This window comes from Puma concolor, chromosome B3 (assembly GCF_028749965.1).
Source record: "Puma concolor isolate L17-30 chromosome B3, mPumCon1.1.hap2, whole genome shotgun sequence".
NCBI classification, from domain to species: domain Eukaryota; kingdom Metazoa; phylum Chordata; class Mammalia; order Carnivora; family Felidae; genus Puma; species Puma concolor.
The window spans coordinates 77058599-77080297 of NC_141672.1; the positions used below are offsets into that span (position 1 = coordinate 77058599).

At 54.1% G+C, this 21699-nt stretch overlaps 2 protein-coding genes across 7 annotated transcripts in view; one reads left to right on the plus strand and one right to left on the minus strand.

Moving 5' to 3' along the window:
- Positions 1–21699, plus strand: part of NDRG2 (NDRG family member 2) — an 83953-nt gene that overhangs the window by 5802 nt on the left and 56452 nt on the right. The window lies entirely within an intron of this gene.
- ARHGEF40 (Rho guanine nucleotide exchange factor 40) lies at positions 292–17444 on the minus strand. 6 transcript variants are annotated; one of them, XM_086710217.1, is made up of 24 exons: positions 17344–17441; positions 16118–16315; positions 14284–15529; positions 13979–14146; positions 13730–13850; positions 13046–13142; positions 12854–12934; positions 12620–12736; positions 11182–11277; positions 10985–11100; positions 10483–10609; positions 8731–8853; positions 8485–8628; positions 7376–7986; positions 7009–7240; positions 6582–6668; positions 5775–5990; positions 4889–5059; positions 3517–3694; positions 2647–2751; positions 2278–2421; positions 1643–1785; positions 945–991; positions 292–696 (listed from the first exon to the last, which is right to left on the minus strand). In XM_086710217.1, exons 1-23 carry the CDS (start codon positions 17380–17382, stop codon positions 950–952), a joined length of 4602 nt encoding a protein of 1533 aa, XP_086566343.1. In that variant the 5' UTR covers positions 17383–17441; the 3' UTR covers positions 292–696; positions 945–949. The 6 variants fall into 6 exon arrangements, 5 of the variants coding, with proteins under 5 accessions (XP_086566343.1, XP_086566345.1, XP_086566348.1 ...); XM_086710219.1 differs by having other exon boundaries at positions 1643–1773; positions 17344–17397; XM_086710218.1 differs by having other exon boundaries at positions 696–816; positions 17344–17444.

Genomic DNA, 21699 nt, shown 5'->3' on the forward strand with positions numbered 1-21699 from the left:
CTTCATTTTGAGAACTGCTGGACTGTGCTGGATCCCAGCTTGACTGTGACCAGCTCAGCCTCAAGAAGTAGGTGCAGTGAGAGAGGAGAAACTTCAAAGGGTGCACTGAGCCTCTAGGCGCCACTGTGAAGAAGCACATTCTCCTACACCCAGGGCCTGTACGGGTACTGGGTACCTCGAAGCCTTGGTTTTATTTTCTGTGTTCTAGTTAGTGGTTGGGGAAGGGGAAGTGCTCAAGTTAGCAGTATCACCTCAACGCAGAGGTCTGCTCTAGCTCTGCTGAGACAAAGCGTGAGTAAATACATTTAATATAACAATAGTATTATAATAACAGTAATTACATGTATAAAGTTTGCAGTTCCCCACCCCACCCTCCTATAATGGTTTGCATAGCTCTGTTGCCTGTGACACCCCAGAATGGAGTCACCAGGAACAACAGCTGACCTGGCAGAGATGAGTGTTCTCAGGGAGAGTCGGGGTGGGATGGGACGAAGGGGAGAACTCAGGCTGACATGGAGCCGTGTCCTGGGAGTATGCAGCAGCCCAGGATGGGGCAGGACTGGATGAGGGATCATACTCCACCTCCGGAGTATGAAGGCAAGCAAGTGTGGTCACTCTGGTTCCTGCAGGAAGGCACTCGGCTGGAGAGCGCTAGAGATAGCAGCAGGGAAACACGCCGGTCCTGGGACCTCCTCTCTGTCCAGGAAGCAGAGGAAAGGAAGCATTCAGTGCCCTTCCAGTCCTCCACTATGTCCCACTGCCATCCCAGCCCAAAATGTGCTGAGAGGGAGGCTGGAGCCAAGTTCTCCGTCTTCTCTAGAAGCCAGGAGAGAAGAGGGAGATAGGTTGGGAGAGGGGAGAAGCTGACTTCCAAGCAGCCAGGAGGAGGGCAGCACGCACAAAAGGGAAGGCATGCTGGATGTAGTGAAGGGGTACGGACTCACCCAGGTCACAGAGGTGTAGTGGGGTCGCTCAGGGCTCGGGCATGACTCTGCAAGGAGAGGAAGTGCAGTGAACTTAAAGGCTAAGGAAACGTCCTCTTTTCTATACTCCTCCCCATCTCCTAAGCCTGCCAATTCACCTCTCTGTCTTCCTCCTCAAAGTTCCTGAATTTTGCTGATTTAATCCAAGTCCAAATGCTGTTGGCATTACCCCCTTTCCATCCACTCCTGCACTATGCTCCTTTTTTGTTTTTTAATTAAGTTTACTTTTTTTATCAAGTTTACTTATTTATCCTGAGAGAGAGCATGAGTGGGGGAGTGGCAGAGGGAGACAGAGGGAGACAGAGAATCCCAAGCAGGCTCCATGCTGTCAGCACAGAGCCCAATGTGGGGTTCATCCCACAAACCACGAGATCATGACCTGAACCGAAGTCAAGAGTCGGACTTTTAACTGACTGAGCCAGCCAGGTGCCCCCTATGCTCTTTACTTAAGATTCCTTTTTACTTCTAACCTTGAGGCTTCTCAGCCAAGCCTGTGGGAGAGGAGGAAGGCAGACTGGACAATATATACAACCTGCGGTCTTGCTGGGTGCACAGGCTCATTGGTTCCCACTGCCCCCGTGGGTTGAATGATCAGAATATCCCACCCAGAAAGTGGCTGAAGAGATCACCCCATTCCCAGCCCTAACGCAGGGACTTACCTGCCGGGACAGCCCTAAGATCCCTCCACTGGCCAGAGTGGGAGTGCTGCTCCCAGGGTGGGGGGGTTGCAGGCTGGGGCTGTTTCTTGGTCCTGGGGACACATCTCCAGAAGAGTCAAGTGTTTCTGGGGCTGGAGGGGAAGCTAGGGTGAGAGCAGGGTATAGAACCCCTCTAGATTACCTTAAGCAACCAAGCTGCTCCATCAGGGAAGAAAAAGCTCCATAGCAACAGGAAGCTGTGAGTCACCATAGCAATCCATTTGCAAGAGAACCCCCCTACCAAGAGGCAGGAAATTGTCAGCAGCATCATTAGAGCAACCAGGGAAGAAGCGACAGGAAACTATAAGGATTGCCGTGGTGAACCAGGAGGGTACAACAGGAAGCTGAGCAGTTTCCATAGAAACTCAAGGAGAGCTAGAGAGAGAGGTACAGAGGAAGTGCTTCTTAGCAACAGGCTGCTGTAAGCATTACCCTAGCAACCAGATGGAAAGCTCTTTTAGCAATGGGGAAGCTGTACATAGTTGTCATGGCAACTGGGCTACTTGGCTAGAAAAAGGAATTGCTTAGCAGCAAGCAGCCTGAATATCACCACGATGACCCAGCTGTTGAGAGCCACCCCTTGAGAGGTGCCTCACCCAGGGAAATTTGCTTGACGTCCAGATCCCAGGCCTCCTCCTCGACGCGGGCAGGCAGGGAGCAGGCTCCCGGTGAGAGGCCGGGAAGGGAAGGGCCGGCATGCTCAAAGGATGACACGGCCACGGAAGCCCGGGTGCGGGCGGCTGCAGAGAGGGGGGTGGTGGTGGGGTGGTGGTGTGGGAAAGCCCTTCCGGCTCTCTGAAGTGACCCTCAGTCTCATAGAGGGCCTCCCAGTCAGTCCCACAATTTCTGGGAGGACATGTCCACTCATTACCCTTCCTTACTTTTCCACCATGCCTCCCCACTGTGCCCTCACTCTCAAGGTCTTGACTTCTGGGGGCCACCCCCCCCAGCACTCTGGCCCTCACCTCTTCCAGTGAGCAAGGCACTCAGCGTCCGCTCCCCAAGGGCTTTGATGTCCAGGAAGGGTTTATTCCCAATGCCCATGGAGACCATCTGCTGCACTCGGAGCTCTAGGGAACAGAGACCCTGTTACCAACCTCCTTCAGCCCCTCTTCACTCCAAGCCCTAGCACTGGAATGGGAGACACTTCTTTTGCTCCTTGCCAATTCTCATTCATCTGGTATCTCCTATTACTCTTGCTGTCGACTGTTACTACACGGATGGTGATGGTGGTCCTAGACTTCCTCCTCAGACATCCATCTCTTGTATCTTATTTGTTGCATTCTGCCTATTTGGCATTCCAGCCACCCACCTTCTAATACTCACCTTCTGCCCTTTATTGTGGACATTAAGAGCAAACCCCTCATTTTTACATACATTTATAGTTTACCAAGTGTATCCATATATATCACCTTATTTAATCGGGCCTATCACACTAAAATGTAGCTGTTACTTTCCATTTTTCAGATGAGTGGAATGAGGTTCAGAGAATTATAAACAAAAATCCAGCCAAAAAACCCCAAAAAGAAACACACGTACTGGTCTAGGTCACCCAGCAAGTACATTCTGGACCCCAGGTCCAGTGAGCTGTCCCTCATTCCCTTTTGCCCTGCCATTTGCTCTTGCTTTCCTGAAATTGGTAGCTTCCTCTTTCCTTTTGGTACACCTTACACTAATTTCTATGTCAGCAATCTCTCTCAAGTCAGATCTTGAATCATCTCCGAAGTCATTCTTTCTCCATCCCACACCCTGTTTCCCAAGTGGTCTCCACATGCTCTGGCTAACCTGCCATAACCTTGACCCCAAGCACACCCTCCCCTGGCCCTGCCCGGTACCCTTGTTGTGGGCTGCTTGTCTCCACAGCAGCTGGGCAATAGAACTGGTCCACTTGAGTTTGATCTCTGGTGAGGCTGCCTGCAGAGTGTATGCCTCTCGTGCACGCCGCCGCCGAAACCACAACTCAAAGCAGAGGCCGCTGTCACCGATGTTTTCTGTTAGCCCCATGTCAGCAGTCTGAGAAAGAGCGGAGGAGAGTGGGTGAAGACAGAGTGAATCCTGGCTAGATGGTACCACATGGAAAAGCACTACACTTAGCTTGGCATCTGGTGGATGTTCAGTAAATGTTTGCTCAACACCTACCATATGCCAAGTGCTCTACATGTAGGCTTCCTAACAACCATAATTTACAGACGGGGAATGCCCAGAGACAGGAAGCAGCTTGCCCAAGGGTTTATCACAGCTTAGCAGAGAAAGAGGGTTCAAACCCATGTCTACATTATTCCAAACCTAGGCTTTTTTCCCTATACTGTACTCGCCCCAAAAGAGCTGGAATGAACGTAGGGGAGGAAAGTTTAGAAACCCTTAGAATCATGCCGCACTGCCTGACCTAGGTCTCTAGGTCTCTTTTATTTTATTTTATTTTATTTTAAATATTTATTTTGAGAGAGAGGGAGGGAGGGAGAGAGAGAGAGAGAGAGAGAGAACGTGCATGTGTGGGGGAGGGGAGTCTTAAGTAGGCTTCACGTTGTCAGCACAGAGCCTAACGTGGGGCCCCATCCCTCAAACTGTGAGATTGTGACCTGAACCGAAAACAAGAGTCAGGTGCTTAACTGACTCAGCCACCCAGACATCCCCTAGAGATTTTATTTTTAAGTAATCTCTACACCCAACGTGGTGCTTGAACTCACAACCCCAAGATCAAGAGGTGTATGCTCTATTGACTGAGCCAGCCAGATGCCCCTAGGATTAGAGGTCTCTACTGATGTTTATCTGAATACCAAAGCTGTTTCCTGAAGGAAGGCCTCCCTCATCTTGGGTTCAGTTCTACTCATGCCATCAACTCAAGATATAGATAGATAGATAGATAGATAGATAGATAGATAATAGAGTCCTCTCTCCTGACCCCCAGGGACCACCCCTAACTCAGAAAACATATATTCTTAATGGAAAGGTCCTCCTCCATTCTGGGTTGGAATGCCTCATAAGTGTCCCACATGAATGATAAGGAAAACCCCAATGACAGTAACAGGAGTTTCTATCACTCCCCCAACACCTTAACCTGATGGTTGATTAAGGTCAAAGCCTGTTTTAGATGATGCAGATTCTGAACCTCGGTTGGGGTTGAATGTCCAAAACATCTTGAGTTCTCAAGAAGAGCATGGCTTCTTGTCCCGTCCCTCTCCAAATCTCCCCTTTCCAGCATTGTACCTTAAAGGCCTGCTTGTAAACAAAGGTCTCTGACCCCCCCTCAGCGCCCTTGAGCTTGCTGAACAGGAGGAGATGCTCAAAGAGAAAGACATGGCGAAGGCACTTCTTTCGACCACAGATGACAGTGAAGGGGTCCCGGTGCAGGAGCTGTCCCTGCTCCTTCAGATCTGTCTGGGGAAAGGAAAAGGAAAGATAATTGGCCCTGGAGCCCTTTGAGTATATTTTGTGGGGAGTAAAAATGAGATTTATAGGGCAAGGGGCCTAATGTACTGGTTTTCAGGCTGAGTTAGGAAATCAGTGAGGGCCTTGACCTAGAATCCATCCATGGTCACCATGCACAGTGCACCTGACCTAGTAACATAGCCCTGCCTTTCCAGACAGAAGGTATGCTGTATAGTAGGGTTATAGCCTCCCCCTCCCATAGTGTGGTTACAGGGTTATAGTGGGGAAATCTTTGAACGTTGGGGATAAAGCACCATTCTGACCCAGGAAGAGAATCAGCAAAGAATTGAAGGGGAAAGAGGTCTATCCTATAGGAGGCAGGTTCCCTACCTATTCTGGAACTTCTGGGCTAGAAAGAAACTAGGTAGGGGAGAATAAGGTATGTATTGGGTGTTGAGGAAGAACAGAGTAGATAAGGAAAGAGAAGAATTGGGAATGGAACAGGAAAGCACATGGGATGTCAGGCAGGACATAGCTTCTTTATTTATAGATGAGGACACTGAGGCCCAGTGAATTTCAGTGACTTGACCAAGGCCATCTAGCTGATTAGGAATTAGAGCCTGGGCCCTCTGACCTTGAGTCTAGTTCTCTTGTCACCAGCCACACTGCATCTAAGGCCACAAGGCTAGACCGTTTGAACTGGAGTGATGAGCCACGGCCTTACCTCGCAGCCACGCACTGCCTCCACGGCCAGCAAGTCTCTGCCACGGGTCTCCTGTTCCCGGAGCAGCTGCACGGCAGCCCCAAGAGCCTGGCGCTCAGAACTCAGTTCAGGCCCAGCTTCCCTTAGGAGCTCCTCCAGGAGCCGTCCATACCGAGCAAGCTGCTCCAGGGGCTGCTGCAGGGCACGGGGCAGGTAAGGGCCACTCTCTGTGGAGCCCTAGTTGGGGAGGAGACAGACAGGGATGAGGAGGGTGGGGGCTGGAGCTGGTGGGGGCTGAGTTCTGTAGGGAAGGTGGATGGTAGTCCAGGCTTTCAGGGGTAGATGAAGCCCAGATACAGCCAAAGGTAAGATGAAAACTTTCCCCAGGAAGAAAGCAGGTAGGGGGCCTGCAGGAAAGTCAATCATCCTCTATCTTGAAGGAGAATGAAAGAGGAACACAAATTATCCCTTACAGTCTCTGGCTTTTAACTTTAACATCACTTTCGTATCTTTTGATGTAAAGTCTTTTGATCCTCAGAGCACTCTGTGAGTTAGACAGAGTGTATATTGCACCCATTGACCAGATGCAGAAACAGAGACCCAGAGGAAATCAAGAGTCTTGCCCAAAGTCCCTCAGGATAAAAATGCATGCTCACTTGGCTCCCAGGCCGGTGTTTGTCCCACCCTCAGCAATTCTGGGAGCTTATTAGTAGGTGATGTTCCTGGGCACATCCAGGAAAGCTTTCTTTCCCTGAGAGACTTTGAGGGTGGCATGTTTTGGGTACTCTTGACCCCTCTCCTTCTCATGAGGGTTGGAGCAAAGGTTACCTTGGTTGGGGGGCCAAGTGCAGCCAAACCATTCTCCAGTTTGTGTCGGTGCTTCACATACTGGGCATAAAGGCTGAACTGGTCCCCCTGTGCCAGAAGGGAAGAGACAAGCCATTATCTGGTGAGAGACAAGCCTCTCCTTTTCCTCCTCCCCATCCTCACTACAACGCAGAGGAGAGACGGGCCACTGGGTCTGCCTAGGAAACGACCGGCTTCCATGTAGTGAGTGAAGGCCAGGCTGCACTTGAGGACAGGGACACAGGCTAAGGAGATCCAGAGGGGCCCAGAGAACAAGACTGGGCCCCAGAGTCTCGGACCACATACTTTGGGAGGTGGCGGGGAATGGATACTGAGAAGGAGGGACAAGTGGATGGGGCTGAAGCATGAGAAGGGAGAGGACCTGGAAGAAGTTTGAGGGGTCACTCACGTGGCGAAGAAAGCAGGCCCCAATGCGCAGGGGGTGGGTGGCGCAGCCCTGAAGCTCCCGTAGGAAATGTGTCCGGTGGAAGCTGCGAAGCCTCTCCCGCGTACTCAGGGCGGCAGCCCAGGCGCCCCTCAGTTCAGGAGTCAGCTCAGGCCCAGGTGGCACTGGCTCACTCAAGGTGGCCACATACTCTTGCTCACAGGCAATCAGCTCCGACACCAGACGCTGCTGGGCGCTGCAGGAGCAACAGGAAGTAGTGTCAGAGGAGGTGGGGGCACGGGAGGGAGTCACCACCTCCAACAACTTCGCAGTCTTTTCCTGCTGGGCCGTTGGGCCTGCCTCTTGGGCACTGATTGGCCTGGGCTCTCACCTGATGCTTCGCTTGCGCTCCATCCGGGGGGTGCCTACTCCCCAGGGCCCGTCTGGACCTCCAGCTCGGCCCAGCAGCACATGTTCCCGGGGTGAGCACGTCCTGTCGACCACCTCAGTACTGGTGACTTCCAGGCCTCGGATCAGCACGGTCCTTGGAGGCCTGCCCTCTGCCTCTGGAGCCAAGTCAGGGCCCTCCTCTTCACAGTCCTCCCCACAGGGCGCCAGGGAGCAATGGGATGGGGCTGCACGTGGCCCAGGGCTGCTGGGGAGCAGCAGGGAGCTAAGGCTGGGCGAGGGGCTGTGGGGGCCCCGGGAGGCCCCTCCGCTGCTGGTGCTGTCTGCCCGTCGTCGCCGGTGGCCCTGTGGACTCGCCTCCTCTCCCAGGTGTTGCTGAATCCTCCTCTCCAGCTCTTGGCAGCGGGCCCGGCAGCGGCCCCATTCTCGCAGGGCTGCAGGGCTGCCCAGGTCCAAGGCCAGGGCCCGCATCTCCTGGAAGGTGCCGGCGCTCGGCTCCGGGGCCCGCCGCAGGGCCAGGGCTGCTAGCACTGCCTCCCGACCCGGTCCCGCTCCTGCCAGCCGAGCAGAACCTTCATTCACCCATTCATGTGCCTGCCAGGCCAAAGCGGGTGGTCGGGAATGGGGAGAGAAAGAATGAGGTTCTGTGCCACTCACACATGCTGCCCAGTGACAGCTCCTGTCCTCTTTTGCCGCTGGCTTCCCAGTGCCCGTCACCCTCTTAGTCCTCTGAGAGCACTCCCTTCACTATCCCAGCACCACTGCCTAACCATGTCACTCCAAGCTGGTACAGAGACAGAGGGGGCCTGGATGTGAGAAGAGCCAATACTTACCCCGTGTTTATCAGTGGCAGGCTCTGTACTAAGTGCTTTTATATATTACCTATGTCATCCTCACAGCAGCCCTGTGAGGTGGGTGCCTATGGAGGCATGCTCAAGTTTAGAAACTTGTCCCAGGTCACTCAGCAAGTAAGTGGCAGAGCCAAGAATCAAAGGAGATGGTCTCCTGAGTCCCTGCTTTTAGCTACTACCTGATCAGCTTCTCCATGCAGAAGGCAGGCAATGGTGGGCCCAGAAGAGGATCTGCACACACCTGCTGGAAGAAGCGCTGTAGCCGCAGGGCCCGATGGAGGCCACTCTCAACCTGCTCCAGCCGCTGTTCAAAGACATCCAGAACCTTCTGGGAGGTGGTGTCCTCCTCCAGGGCCAAGGCCTCCCGGGCCTGGGCCAGGCGCTCCTGAAGAAGGAAGGCTGAACTCAGACCCCATCCTCAGGCCTAGTCAGTCTGCCCCTCCTTCCCCGCGTGCTTCTCCTCACCTGCCCCTCTCCCCCTTCTCACCTGAACCTCAGTGCTGAAAGCCCGGAACTGTAGCTCTGTCTCTTGCAGGGCAGACAGGGAGTCCCCAGGCACAGCAAAGCTTGCTAGCTGCTCCTCCCCAGGGCCTGAGAGCCACTGTAGCACCTGAGACAGACAAGGGGGCACAGCAGGGCCGTGAGGGAGAAGGAGGCCATGTGGTGGGAAGGAGAGCTGAGATCCAGTTCCAACCCCACCACCCTAATCCATGGACCCCTGGGTAAACCATTTCATATCAGCTGTAGTGTGGGAACGGTAACATTGGTTGGTAGTAGTTCCCACAAAGGTCTAGTGAGAGATCATTTGTAAAGCACAAGAAGAAGGGGAAACTGGGCTGGCAAGGAGCACTGAGGGAGGAGGATGAGGGCTCCAGGGCTCTGTCTGCAGGTGACATAGATAAAGCTGGTGTGGGCCTGAGGTGGATGAGGATCCTCTGGATAATGGAGGGGGCTGGGAGAAGTTTCACATTCACTGAGTCCAACGACAAGTGGGCAGGGGTCCCAGGGGCCTGGCTTGGAGAGACAAGACAGTGCATGCACGTGTGTGTGTGTGTGAATGTGGGTGCGTGTGTCCACCTCTAGTTGCCTATTATGGCGATCTAAGGACTCTCATATTAGTTCTGGAATATTTAACCAAAAAGGGATGGTAATATTTTCTTCTGAAGAAAGGCTGGAAGCTGGCATAGGACAGCCTGAGGAGAAGTCTGAGAATGTTCCTAATAATTAGACCCCAACCATAAACACTTCTCTGTCCTTTGTTGAATTCATGTGGTCATCCCAACATCCTTGAGAGGTCAGTGTCATTATCATCCCCATTCTAAAGATGCAGACTTGAGAACTCAGAGACACTTCAAGATCTGTGCAACATCTCATTCCTAACAGAGCTAGAACTCAAGCTGGGAACTTTAGACTCCAAATCCTGCGTGCTAACGGTTTTGAAATGGGGAAAACAGCTAACAAGCAAGCAAACAAACAAACAGTAAGAGACACAACCCTTTGGATACTGGGATGGAGGAAGGCACTATGTGGAAACCCCAGAAAACAGAAAGCCCTGTCCCCCACTTTGACATTGACCCTGCGATGACTCTTTCCCTGATGCCCACATGCAGGTCCATGAGGTGTTCACTCACCATGCCTGGAGCTCTGAGGGAACAATCAGATTGCAAACCACCCCCATACCCTTCATGTTAGAATAATCCCTGTGGGGCTCTTAACCCCAGGAGAATAATGAATGTTCAGAAAAGCCAGCCTTATCCCTGAATCTTCCCCACATAAGAGGCCTTAGCATCTTCCATTGCCCTCTCCTTCCAAGGTGGAGGAAGCTGGGACCTTACCAGCCTCAGGTTTGGGGAAGACATTGTATAAAGAGTTGAGGGAGCTTGGGTAGAAGTGTAGTTAAAGAGCTGGTACCAAGAGACATTTATTATTTTAAGCTAACAGGCACGCTAGAGTCAATCAGCTCTTCCCAGAATCCCCTAGGGCACCCAAGCATCTCACAGTCTCTAAGGATTCTTGATCAAAGATCGACAGTGGGGCGGGGGAGATCTGGCTTCTCTTCTTTGCTGGTCCTTAGATGCTATCTCTCCCTTGTTGAATCTCACACTGACCAGACCATCCTCCAGGGTGGGGTGAGAAGGAGGTTAGGAGAACACTATCAACCATAAATGTCAGCAGAAAAGGGAGTGCTGGAGGCCAGGCTCCCGGGCCAAGTAAGAGAGGTCTGGGGGTCCAGGCCCACCTGCTGGAGTCGGTGTAGACGCTGCCTCCGCTCCTGCTCTTGTACATGCAGGTTGGAGAGGCGCACGAGCTGGTGAATGGCTTCATCCACCTCCTGGTACAGTGTAGCGGGGCCAGGGCCCTCCAGCCTGGGGAGAGGGGCAGAATGAACTATTGCCCTTATCAACCCTTCCCTGCCCCCACCCCATTCCATCCTTGCATCTTAGTATGAGATGTAGCACAGCATCGTGGGTCAGAGTACAGGCCTGGATTTGAATCCTGACTGAATTACTGACTAATCTTGGCCAAGGCATTTAACATTTGTCATCCTCCAAATCCGTCTGTAATCATAACTAGCACCTAGGGATGTTATGTGAAAATTATAATAAGTGGAAATGCATACTCTCCTGTCCAGATACCTGCTCAGTAAGAATTATCTGGCAGCTAAGGTTTATTGACAGCTCTCTGCTGTGTCTCCACACCCCCATGTCCACCCGCCCGCCCCCTCCCACCCCCCCTCATACTTGCTGCTATGGGTGGAGCGCAGCCTCATCAGGATGGCTCCCCCATCCCTCTGCAGCTCCGTCAGTCGGGGATCTGCCAGCACCTTCTGTAGGGGCTCAAGCATTCCTACAGCCTCCTGGGGGCAAGGAGCAGTTGAATGTTGGCGTTCCACTAGAGAGCCCCCATCCCAACCCTTTTGTCCCATCTCGTTTCCTACCTCTCCTTCTGGCTCTGCGGCTCCCTCCAGCTCCTCAATGGCTTGCCGCACAGAGCACAGCACACCTTGACACAGGAGGCACAGCCTTGCCACTTCCTGAAACACACACACACACAGGGATGGAGGTGGGGCAGTCCCAGAGACTCTTACGGAGACCATGCTCAGTTAGTTTCTGACTTTGTTGTTTACTAACTGTATGACATTAAGCAGGTCCAGAAACCTCCCTGAACCTCAGTTTCCTCAACTGTAAAGTGAGGACAAGACACACAGGATTTTGCGAGGTTTAAAGAGATGATGCCAAGTAAGCACTTAGCATGGGACTGGTACAGCATACAGCGTAGTAAATGTAAGTCTCCTTTTCCTCTGTGCGCTAGGTGTTCACCCTATAAAATGCTCCTTTCTGCCTGTTCAGACTGACATCCCCTTTGATGCATAGTTTAGAGACCATGTTACAAACCCTCTTTCATACTTAGCTCAGATCATGTTCACCTGTCTTTTCTTGAATATTCACAGCACTTAGATTCACAGAATCAGAGATTATATCACAATTGCTCTATTTTTTGGTTGAAGACCCTGAGGCCTGGATGTTGGTGCAGGGAATAAGTGCAGAAAGGGTACCATCTCTGGAAGTGGGGTACAGTAATTTGTCCTAGGTCACATGGAACTAGAACCAGACTTCATGACTGTCAGCTCGTTCCAGAACCCCAGTAAAACTACCTTACACTCTTCTCCAATAGCTTCTTACTTATGTCCCATCAAAAATCATATGCTGCTTGATATCACATTAAGAACCTGTTTAACAGGGGTGTCTGACTGGCTCATTCGCTTAAACATCCGACTTCAGCTCAGGTCACGATCTCATGGTTCATGGGTTCGAGCCCCACATCAGGCTCTATGCCGACAGCTCAGAGACTAGAGCCTGCTTCAGATTCTGTGTTTCCCTCTCTCTCTGCCCTTCTCCCTCTCAAAAATAAATAAACATTAAAAAAAAAAAAAAAAGAACATTTAACATACTCCTCTCATCTCATGTCCCCGGTAGCCCATGGTACATGCTAAATACTTTGATCATGGGTTGTGAGCCATAAATACTTATTGAATTGAGGGGCCTCTGGGTAGCTCAGTTGGTAAGTGTCCGACTCTTGATTTCAGCTCAGGTCATGATCTCACAGTCTGTGAATCGGGCTCTGTGCAGACAGCACAGAGCCTGCTTGGGATCCTCTGTCTCCCCCTCTCTTTCTGCCCCTCTGTGCTCACATACTCTCTCTCTCTCAAAAATAAACAAACATTAAAAAAAACAACCTTATTGAATTGAATGGAAAGGAAATCACTTTTTCTCAACCCCACGGTCATGTCTCAGATCTGCCCTCTCTCTCCCGGAATTTTCTGAGCTGGGTCATTCCTGGCTCCCAGTGTCCTGGGTAGGGGTGGTGAAGCTTACCTGGTGTGTCTCTACCCAGTAGCTGGGCGAGGGTTGCCTGTGACCTCCCAAGTCCCACGGCAGCTCCTCTGGCTTGGCCACTCTTTTCAGATCACTTTCTGACACCAACTCAGCGCCCTGTAGACATGTGAAGGCAGGGGATTCTGGCCTGGCCACCCAGGGGTTCAGGGACCAGCCTGGGGCTCTTCTCTCTCCACTATTAAGGGGGACTAGCTGGGAGTGAGGAGCTCAAACCTGAAGTCCATAGAATTCAGTCAGAGGGTCATCATGAGTGAGAAGCAGCAGACGCTGAATGAGAGGAGGGTCTCCTGAGTCCTAAGGGCAAAGAAGAATAGCCCTAAACTGTGGGCAACTGGGTGCCATTCCAGGCCACCGGGGAAGGGTTATGGTCAGGAGAAATACCTGTGTCAAGGGGTGGTTGGTTACCTGAAGTTGACTTAGAACAGGAATGAGTGCTGGAGGCAGTGGGGGTGCCTTTCGAAGGTCCAGCAGGATGGACAGCCCCAATATCTGGAGATCAGGCCTGTGGGGGCAGAAGAGCCAAGGAGGCAGTGTGTATGCACCTATGTGTGTACTGAGGGGATAGTGGCCCGGGGTCTGGCTTTACTGTTACTAGTTCTCAGGAGAAGTTAGTTCCTGGTACTTTTGGGAAGCAATGGGCAAAAGGCCAAAGTGTGAGTTTGTGTCCAAGAGGCAATGATCTAGCATTCAGGAGTCTGTATTCACATGGCTACTAAATCATAGGATCACGGTCTGAAAAATTAGGACTTCAATGCTCTGGAAGGGTGTGAATTCAATTTCAGTCCATAGCATGATGCCTACTAGGTTCTTGGGGCTTAGTAAATAGTTGTTGAGTGAGTAAATCAATACCCCGATAATCTAGGTAGTGCCTTAGGGTATTGAAAGTCAGCAATGTTGACTTTGAGGATTGATGAAGATATCCTGGAGGTTAGAGGTCAGCAAGGTCAGCAGTCAATGACTTAAAAATGTGAGGGGTGAGGAACTAGGTATCCTAGACGTCAAGAAGTCAGTGTTCTGAGAAGAAAGGGGGCCAGGGTCCTCATGACCGGGAGGTTAATGTCCAGGGTGCCACTGCTGGGCCTCGGTTACCTGAGCAATGAGTGGAGGTAATGAAGAGCAGTGCTCAGCATGTCTTGAGAGGGTGGGGGTTCTTCAGGAGGGCATGGTGGGGTAATGGTCAGCAGAGCTCGCCCACTCTGGTCCATCCCTCCTGAGGACACAAAATGGACAGGCTGTCCTGGCTGGGGGCAGGCCTTGGCTGCCTCCCATCCACCCTGCCTCCCTCGACAGCCCACCCTGGTTGCTTCTCTTTCCCTCCTAACACTGATGCCCACTGACCAGTCAGGACAAGGAATCCAGATGCCATCAAGTCCCAAGCTACATCCGGGTCATCAGAGATGGAGACTGGAGAGGCCTCTTCTGGGACACTGTCCCCTTTCATTTCCTGCACAGCCTCCAAGGGTGGTGTTGGTGGGTCTGATGGAAGCCCTTCTGGACCTGTGGGCCCTGCACAGACACAAGCAGAGCTGTTGGGCCTGAGGTGGGGAAGGTTCTGGCTGTCAGGTTCCCAGCTCCTCCTCTAGCCCCCTCCCTTGGCCCAACCTATGCTGACCCTTGCCTTACCGGCTCTGGTGCCATCTCACCTGCCATGCATACTAGGCTGGGGCCCTCCTGCTCCTTCTTTCTGGCCGTCTCTTCTATAGGTCCACAGGCTTCTGGGGGCCGAGACTCTTTTTTGTCTGCTGGTCCGAGCTCCTCTTTCAGCTCAGACTCTGGCTTCTCTGAGCCTTTGTGCTCCTCCTCAACCGGGCTGCATCCTGGAAGCTCCTGCTCATTTGGCGGGGGCAGACTGACATGGACTTCCTGATGGCTGGACTCTTCCTTGTCCCCAGGGCTCAGTGGAGCACTGTCCCCTCCTCGGCTAAGAGCCCCTCTGCCTGCAGCACGTTTCTTTCTCCTGTTTCCTTTGCCTGTTCTCCGAGGGGTGCCGGGTGGTCCTTCAGCCCCCTGGCCTGCTCCTCCCCCAACCTCCCCTGGCCTCAGGGGGCAAGATTCAGAGGATTCCCCCAATGTCTCTGCTGGAGACTCAGATACCTCTAGGGCTGTCGCTTCTGGGAGAGCCTCAGCTGCAGGGGGAGACCCGGGGGAGGCTCCAGTGCTGCTTCCCTCACCAGGTGGGCGTGCCCCATCCTGGTCCCGGGCCCCCAGACCCTTCTGGTGCATCCAGGCCCGGTGTCTCCTGTGCCGGCCCTTTCCTCCAGCACCCTTTCGGGTGGGTACCGTCCGGGTCCTGGAGAGGCCCGAGGAGCCCTCAGCATCTGTGGGGCTCCCCCTCGCAGGCAGTGTCACTTCCAGCAGCTCCACGTACTCGCCCTCGGGTCCTTCAGCGGGGGCATTGTGCCCATCCCCAGGACTCCGGGTGCCCAGGGCCTCCTCAGGGAGTGGAGGGCTGGGGAGCCCTGGGGGTCCAGAGGGCAGCTCGGGGGGCAGTGTGCTTGGCCGATGTCCAACCATGAGGCCTCCTTTGTGCACAAATCGTGGGCAGATGAGCTCTGCCCAGGGCAGCCGCTGAATGCCAGAGGGCGCAGATAGTAGGCAAGTACTGAGGCGACCTGTTGGCCGGTCCTTATTGATGCCTTGTAGCCACTCAGGTGTGAATAGGTAGGCACAGGCCTCATTGGGCACAGGCAACTCCTGTACCCGCCCGCCCCCTGGGGCCAGGCACTTGAGTGCCAGGCGGGGTGCTTGGGCTGCTGAGGGCACCACTTGCAGGTAGAAGTCTCCTGGACGTAGCAGCTGCCAGGGCAGGGCTGCAAGCTGCACCACCACCTGCTCGTGCAGGCAGAGGGGCCAGCCCTCATGGAAGAAGAGGAAACCGCTGTACTGGGCCTGGGGAGAGAGGTGGGACTACGCTCAGGCCCCCGCTGATGAAGCCAGCAGGAGAAGGCAGTTAGAATGGGACCACCCTAGGCAGGGCTGGCCTTTGGCCTGATAGGTCACAATCCCAGGGGAGCTGGAGGGATGGTCATGTAGCAGAGGAAAGGATTGGGACTGTTCAGTTTTCTGCTAGTAGGAAGCTTCTCTAGCAAACGAGTTCCATGCGTGGGAGGGTAACAACTGAGTCATTACATCTGGTATGGTCAGCAGATGCCATTGTCTTGGAGGGATCAGAGACTCTTAGGAGTCTTAGGAGTCTTTATATCGGCAGAAGTGAAGGATCTCTGTTGAGTCCTGTTTGGGGGAGTTAGTATCTTGAGAAATCCATATGAGGGGGGAAATGTCTGGAATTAGGTCTGATGGGACTGTGGGAGTTGATATTTTTTTTAGGGGTCAATATGTGGGGAAGATGAGTATCTGTGTGCGTTAGTATCTGAGTGGCCTGTGCCTCTGGGGGCCATCAGTGTTGGGAGCTGGCGTAGATGGAAATTAGTCTGGCTAGTCTTTGAGGCGAGACAGTGGGTCTTAGGGGCCACTCACACAGGCTTCCTGCTGGACCTTGGCAAGCAGGTGCTTGGCGGGCACCAGGAAGTCCAGCGTGTACCTCAGCGCATCCTCCCGATAAGTCCTCTCCACCACCTGGAACACCTGGCCCAACAATGTGGGGGCCGTTGCCTCGAAGGGCGGATACAGGGCGGCCAGCGTGCTCTGCACACAGTCTTCCACTGGCTCGGGCTCCTGGGAGAGAGAAGACGGGCTGCAGATCCCTGGAGAGCATGGCTCCTGGTATGGGGCTGGGAGTGACTCCCAGGGGCCACCTCATACACATTATGTGCTCAGAGAGGACACTCAGGAAATGGTGGCTGAATGAGCCTGGGATGGCCCCGGTGGGACTGGATCAGTCAGAGTGCACAGGACTAGTGGTGTATTCCACACTGGAGCTCTGAGACGTTGGCTTTGGAGGGCCAGGGAGAATTTTTGGTGAATGTCTCTGATCTCAGGGCCATTCCTGGTTCTTGAGTTGGGACGATTGCATAGGGACTCCTCAGGGAGAGGCAGGCCTCTGGGCCACCAGAAGATTCAGTGATGGCTGAGAGAGTTCTGAAGGGTGGAGAGCTTTCACACAGCCATCCTATAAGCCCCTCCTCACAGGGTCTACCATCTGGGGAGCTCCATCTCAAGTGGAGGTGCCACCATCCATGAACAATCATCTCCTAGAGATGGTCATTGGGTGGGAAGAAGGAGGACTAAAGGGCTGTCTGTGACGTCTTTCTAGCAACCTCTTCCTTCTCAGAGTGGCTCTAAAGGTATCACCCACTTCCCCACATGTGGGATTGGGTTACAAAGAACGGGGTGGGTACAGCTGAAAGAGAAAATAGTCACAAAAGGGACATGTGGGGAAGGGAGGAGGCTTCGATGTTATGTATTTTCTGATTCCAGTAGGACCTCTCCACCAACTCCACCTGTAGCCACTGTCTCAAAAGACTCAGCCCTGCTTTCTCTAAATTTGCCTCCCTAGGTGAATCAATGGGTATCTTTCTCCAATGTGTACCCTAAACAACCACTCCTCAGGCTATATTCCTTTGCAGACTAATTTCTCTTTCAAGATGGCTTTGAAGTTCTTTGTATCAGATTTGCTTGCTCTAAGTGGGCAAGGGGATGTTCACTGCCGTGTTCATCTAGTTCTTTATGACCACCCTCCCCCAGTCTTGTCTTTGCCCTGCAGACAAAACTGCGTATTTTACCAGTTGCCCATCTGTCCTGACCCTCTGAGAAGCCAGGGCAGCCACTCCGGAGTCGGACATTCAGTGCGTCAGCGCGGAGACCCAGCCCCAAGGTGTGTGGGCGAGCAGACAGACCCCCCAGTGTTCCGGGGACCCGGCTAGCGGCTAGCGCAAAGAGGGGCGGGGGGAGGTGGGAGGGTGGGAGAGTGGAGGGTGGCGGGGTGAGGCAAAGTGGGCTGTCCGATCGGAGGCCAGGAGGGGGTAGCTAGAGCTGGAGCAGCGAGGCAGCTGCAACCCATTAGGGGCGGTGAGCTCATGGCTGAGCGAGAGTCTCAGCCACAGGAAACTGCAGCGGCAGGAGGGGAGGAGGGGTCTGGGGTGGGAGGCGGCGGGCAGGAGCACAGAGACCGGGCCTCCAGTCGGCCAGGACCAAAAAGGAGACCAGAGAGACTGAGTCAGCTCTCCCTGGCCCAGTTCCTCTTTTTTCTTGCTCCAGCCTCCCTGCCAGGGGGTGCCCTTCCTTCTGTAGAGAAGCAGCCCCGGTAGTGCTCCTCCCCCCACCTCCTTGCAGTGAGCGCCCCCTGGCAGGGCCTCCCCCCTCCTCCACTCTTGCAGTGAGCGCCCCTTTAGCCTTGTACCTCCCACCCCCCTGCAATGGAGTGGGCGCTCTCTCTGGCAGTGCTCACTACTTGGAATGATTCTTCAGAGAGAACTTCTGGAGTGAAAGTTCCCAGAATAGTGTCCACTCCTGTTGGTAGGGGCTCCCCCTTAATAGTGCCACCCTGCTTCCTGTGTCCTAAGTTGCTGCTGCCAGAGTCTCCTACCTCCTGCGGGGAGCTCCCGCTAGTGCTCCCTCCCCTCTGCAGCTGAGGACTCTAAGACAGTGCTTCTGTTCCCTGCAGCGAGAGCCCTGGGGCACTCTCCCCAGACGCCCCCATCTCTTGTCTGCTCTGGCAGCGTCACGCCCCCTCCCCACTCTGTCCACTATCTTGAAGCAACCCGTCTTTCTCCACGGGAATTTCCCTCTTTGGCCACGTCCCTGGCCCCAGCCCAGCCACAGCTGTGGCCGGTCCCCCAGGGCCGGATGGGTGGGCCCAGCTCACCGGGCTGGGGACTGGGATGGAAAATGGTGGTTCCAGGCAGGTCAGTTCTCATGACCCGAGGCCGGGCCCCTTCCAGGGCCACTGCAGCACCAACCCGCAGGGGTCTCCCGCGGGTAAGGAGCTGGGACCCGGAGGGGGAGGGAAGATCCTGCAAAGGAAGGCACAGGTCGGGACAGAGGAGGGCGGAGGGAGGCGTGTGGACTGGGGAAGCGACCAAAGGGAGGATGGGGGAGGGGGCGGAGAAGAAGGGAAGAAAGAGAGTGAGAGCAATACCCGGTGGGGACAGAGCCAGACAGTGGGGCAGACAGACCAAAGAAAAGAAGGGGGGGATGGGCGGGAGGAGAGTCCCAGAAGCGCTCGACAGACCAAGGCAGGCGCTGGAGGCACTGGGCTGGGGGCTGGCGGCCCCGAGCGGGCTGCGCTAAGGCAGAGGGGGACACCGGGGCTGCGACGCCGGACTCACCATGGCTCGGCGCGGGGCCGCGTCCGACGCTCGGGCGGGCGGGGCCGGGCGCGCCGCCGCCTCCCTCCCGCCGCTCGCGTCTCGCCGGGTCTGGCTGGGGGACAGCTCCGGCCGCGGTGGCGGATCGGCCCGCCCGGGCTCCCAGGCCGCGGGGCCCCGCCAGGGAGGGCCGAGACGGCCGCCCCTCCCCGCCCCGCCTTTCAGTGCCCGCCTCCGCCTCCGCGCCGGACCCCCTGCCGGGACTCCTTCTCCCGCGCGGAGCTTCTCCGCGGCTTCCCCGACGCCCCAGCAGATCTGCCTCCCTCTCCCGCAACGCGCTTCCTCCTCCGCCCCGCCCTCCAGTGGGCAGCCCCGACCCTGGCCCTCGGACGCCCGCCTTGCCGAGGATGCCCCTCTTTTGCCGCCGCCGCCTCGCTCCCTGCGGGATCAGTTTAGCTTCCGCAAGGGACACTCCAGAGGGTGGGGCGTGCGTGAATTTTCTGGGGTACCTAGCCTAGGACTGGGGTCCTTTGGCGGCCGGCGCCTCCCGTCTGTAACTCGCCCGGGAACCTGTACTCCCCGTGGTTGCCAGACTTCGGCAGCACCTGGAGCTCGGAAAAGACCCCCAGGCCCCTGCCGACTCTGGTGGAGCTAAGGGCAGGGAAATCAGGGGATTCCTTCCACCCTCCAGGGGCTTGCCCGCCCTCTTTCCCTCCCATCTCCTTCGGCCTCGAGCCTTCTGGCTCCGACAATGGGATCCTCTGTGCGGCCCGGGGAGGGCGGAGGCGGGGGGGGGGGGGGATAGGCGGAATTAGGGAGCTGGGAAGGCTTGGGGTGGGGGGTGGGGGTGAACATCGTGACGGAAGGGGAGCAGGGTCTTCGGATCAAATCCTCCTGCAGGGGTGTGCACTTTGGCAGACGTTTTCTGAATTCTTTCCTCCCTGCCCCTTCCCCTCTGCATCATGTCTCTCCATTTTCGGCTGGTGGAGGGAAGGCATCAGACACCCCGCCCCTCTCCCCGAGTCAGATCCCATGATTCGAAAGACCCTTCCTTCTTATGGGGGTGGCGATACAAGTCTCCCAAGGTCGCTAGGGCTCAAGGCGGTGAGGATGGTTATCTGGCGCAGCAGACAAAGAGGGGTAGTCTAGTTAAGAAAGTTCTAGTCTCACCCATCCTCCACTGCGTCTGGATGTGAAATGAAGCCCCTGCGAGGGTTTCCCAGGAGAGCAGGGGAGGCTTAGGCATAGACGGGAGGTGCTTTTGTTCCTCCTGCGAGCGGGCAAAGGGAAGCCCTGTAGGGGGTGGGGGTGGGGGGCGGCACTCCCCAAGGGTGGAAGTTTGAGAGGAGATCGGAAAGCTAAATAGTCCCCAGAGAGGGGCGTGAAGGCATGTGCCACTGCGGTTGGGGGCTGACGTTTGGAAAACGTCCTGCCAGTGGGTGCAGCACCTGTGAGGCCAGGAGGCTGGAGCCTCTGGGCAGTGGTTGGAACCGCTGGAGAGGAGGGCGTCGCCTAGGTGATGAGCTCTTCTTTCACTACCTCTGAAAGCTAAACTCCATCCTTTCTCCACTCCACTGGGTCTGGAAAAGAAGAGAAATTGTTGATTCTTCTTGGAGACAAGAAGATCCCTCTGCTCCATGGTGTCAAAGAAAAAAAAAAAAATCGAGGGCAAGCAAACTTTAGTGATAATGTTCCCAGCAGAGTTAGAGGTAGGGAGCTGGAGTTCATTTCCACCACTGGGTTATGGGCCCTGAAGTCAAGGAGACTCTCTGGCTTCCTTGTAATTAGTGCTGGGGAACTGGGAGAGTGAGATTTTGCTACCCCCTGGTGTCCACTTTATAAATGCTGCCCAGTAGCTGGTTACAGAGGCCAACACTTAGGAAACTTTTGTAGAGAATATATTATGAACCTTATTCACTTGTTTCAAATCCAACGGACCCATTTCCAGTGTTGGGAAAGAGTCTGAACTTTCCCTTACCGGGTCTTACCTTCCTTGTACTCAAGCAGTTGTCTGGGAAACATTTGGTAGAATCCAAGTTTCCCACAATTAGGAAGTGGACATAAATTGAGCTGGCTCTGGGAGTTCATGCACTCCTGGGAAAAAAAAAAAAAGGGTGGATCATTTTTTTCTATGGAAAAAGGGGAGCCATTGAAATTTTTAGAGCCTGCAGGGTGATGGAGTTTAGTTGCAAGTTCTGGGATCCAGTTACTCCTTCCCAGATTTTTTTTTTTTTTTTTTTTTTTTTTTTAGTGTTTATTTCTGAGAGAGAGAGAGAGAGACAGATCGTGAATAGGGGAGGGGCAGAGATAGATGGAGACACAGAATCCAAAGCAGGCTCCAGGCTCTGAGCTGTCAGCACAGAGCCCAACATGGGGCTTGAACTCAGGAGCTGTGAGATCATAACCTGAGCTGAAGTTTGATGCTCACCCAACAGAGCCACCCAGGTGCCCCTAGGAGTTGTTTTAATCTGTACTAAATGAGAAAGATTTTATTTTAGTAAGTAAAGTGAATTTCCTTATAATGGTTAAATACACTTTCTGCAAGAATGCAGGCTGTCACCTACAGTGTGAATGCGTGTGGTATGCATGTGTGTGCAATAGAATGTATGTTGATGAGTATGTTTTGGGGAGATGTGAAGGGGACAGATGATATGGGAGGAATTGGAAGTTTGGAACAGCCCAGGCTTTGAAGCCTTCTCTTGTATTCACAAACAGTTCTCATCATATTTCACCAATTTCAAATTCCTTGAAGCTTACCAAACTCCCATTTTATAGATGAACTTCTGGCTTATTGAAGTTAAATAAATTTGCTGGAAGGTGCACAGTAAGTAGAAAAGCCAGGATTTGAGCCCA

Bases quoted from the DNA above. Each gene is read 5' to 3' on its own strand.
- ARHGEF40 (XM_086710217.1), bottom strand. From the start codon at position 17,382: ATGTCCGACTCCGGAGTGGCTGCCCTGGCTTCTCAGAGG. The intron at 12,935-13,045 runs GTAACCAACCAC...CTTTGCCCTTAG, and splicing joins CTGTTCTAAGTCAACTTCAG to GACTCAGGAGACCCTCCTCT. The intron at 992-1,642 runs GTAAGTCCCTGC...CTCTCCTTGCAG, and splicing joins TCTTAGGGCTGTCCCGGCAG to AGTCATGCCCGAGCCCTGAG.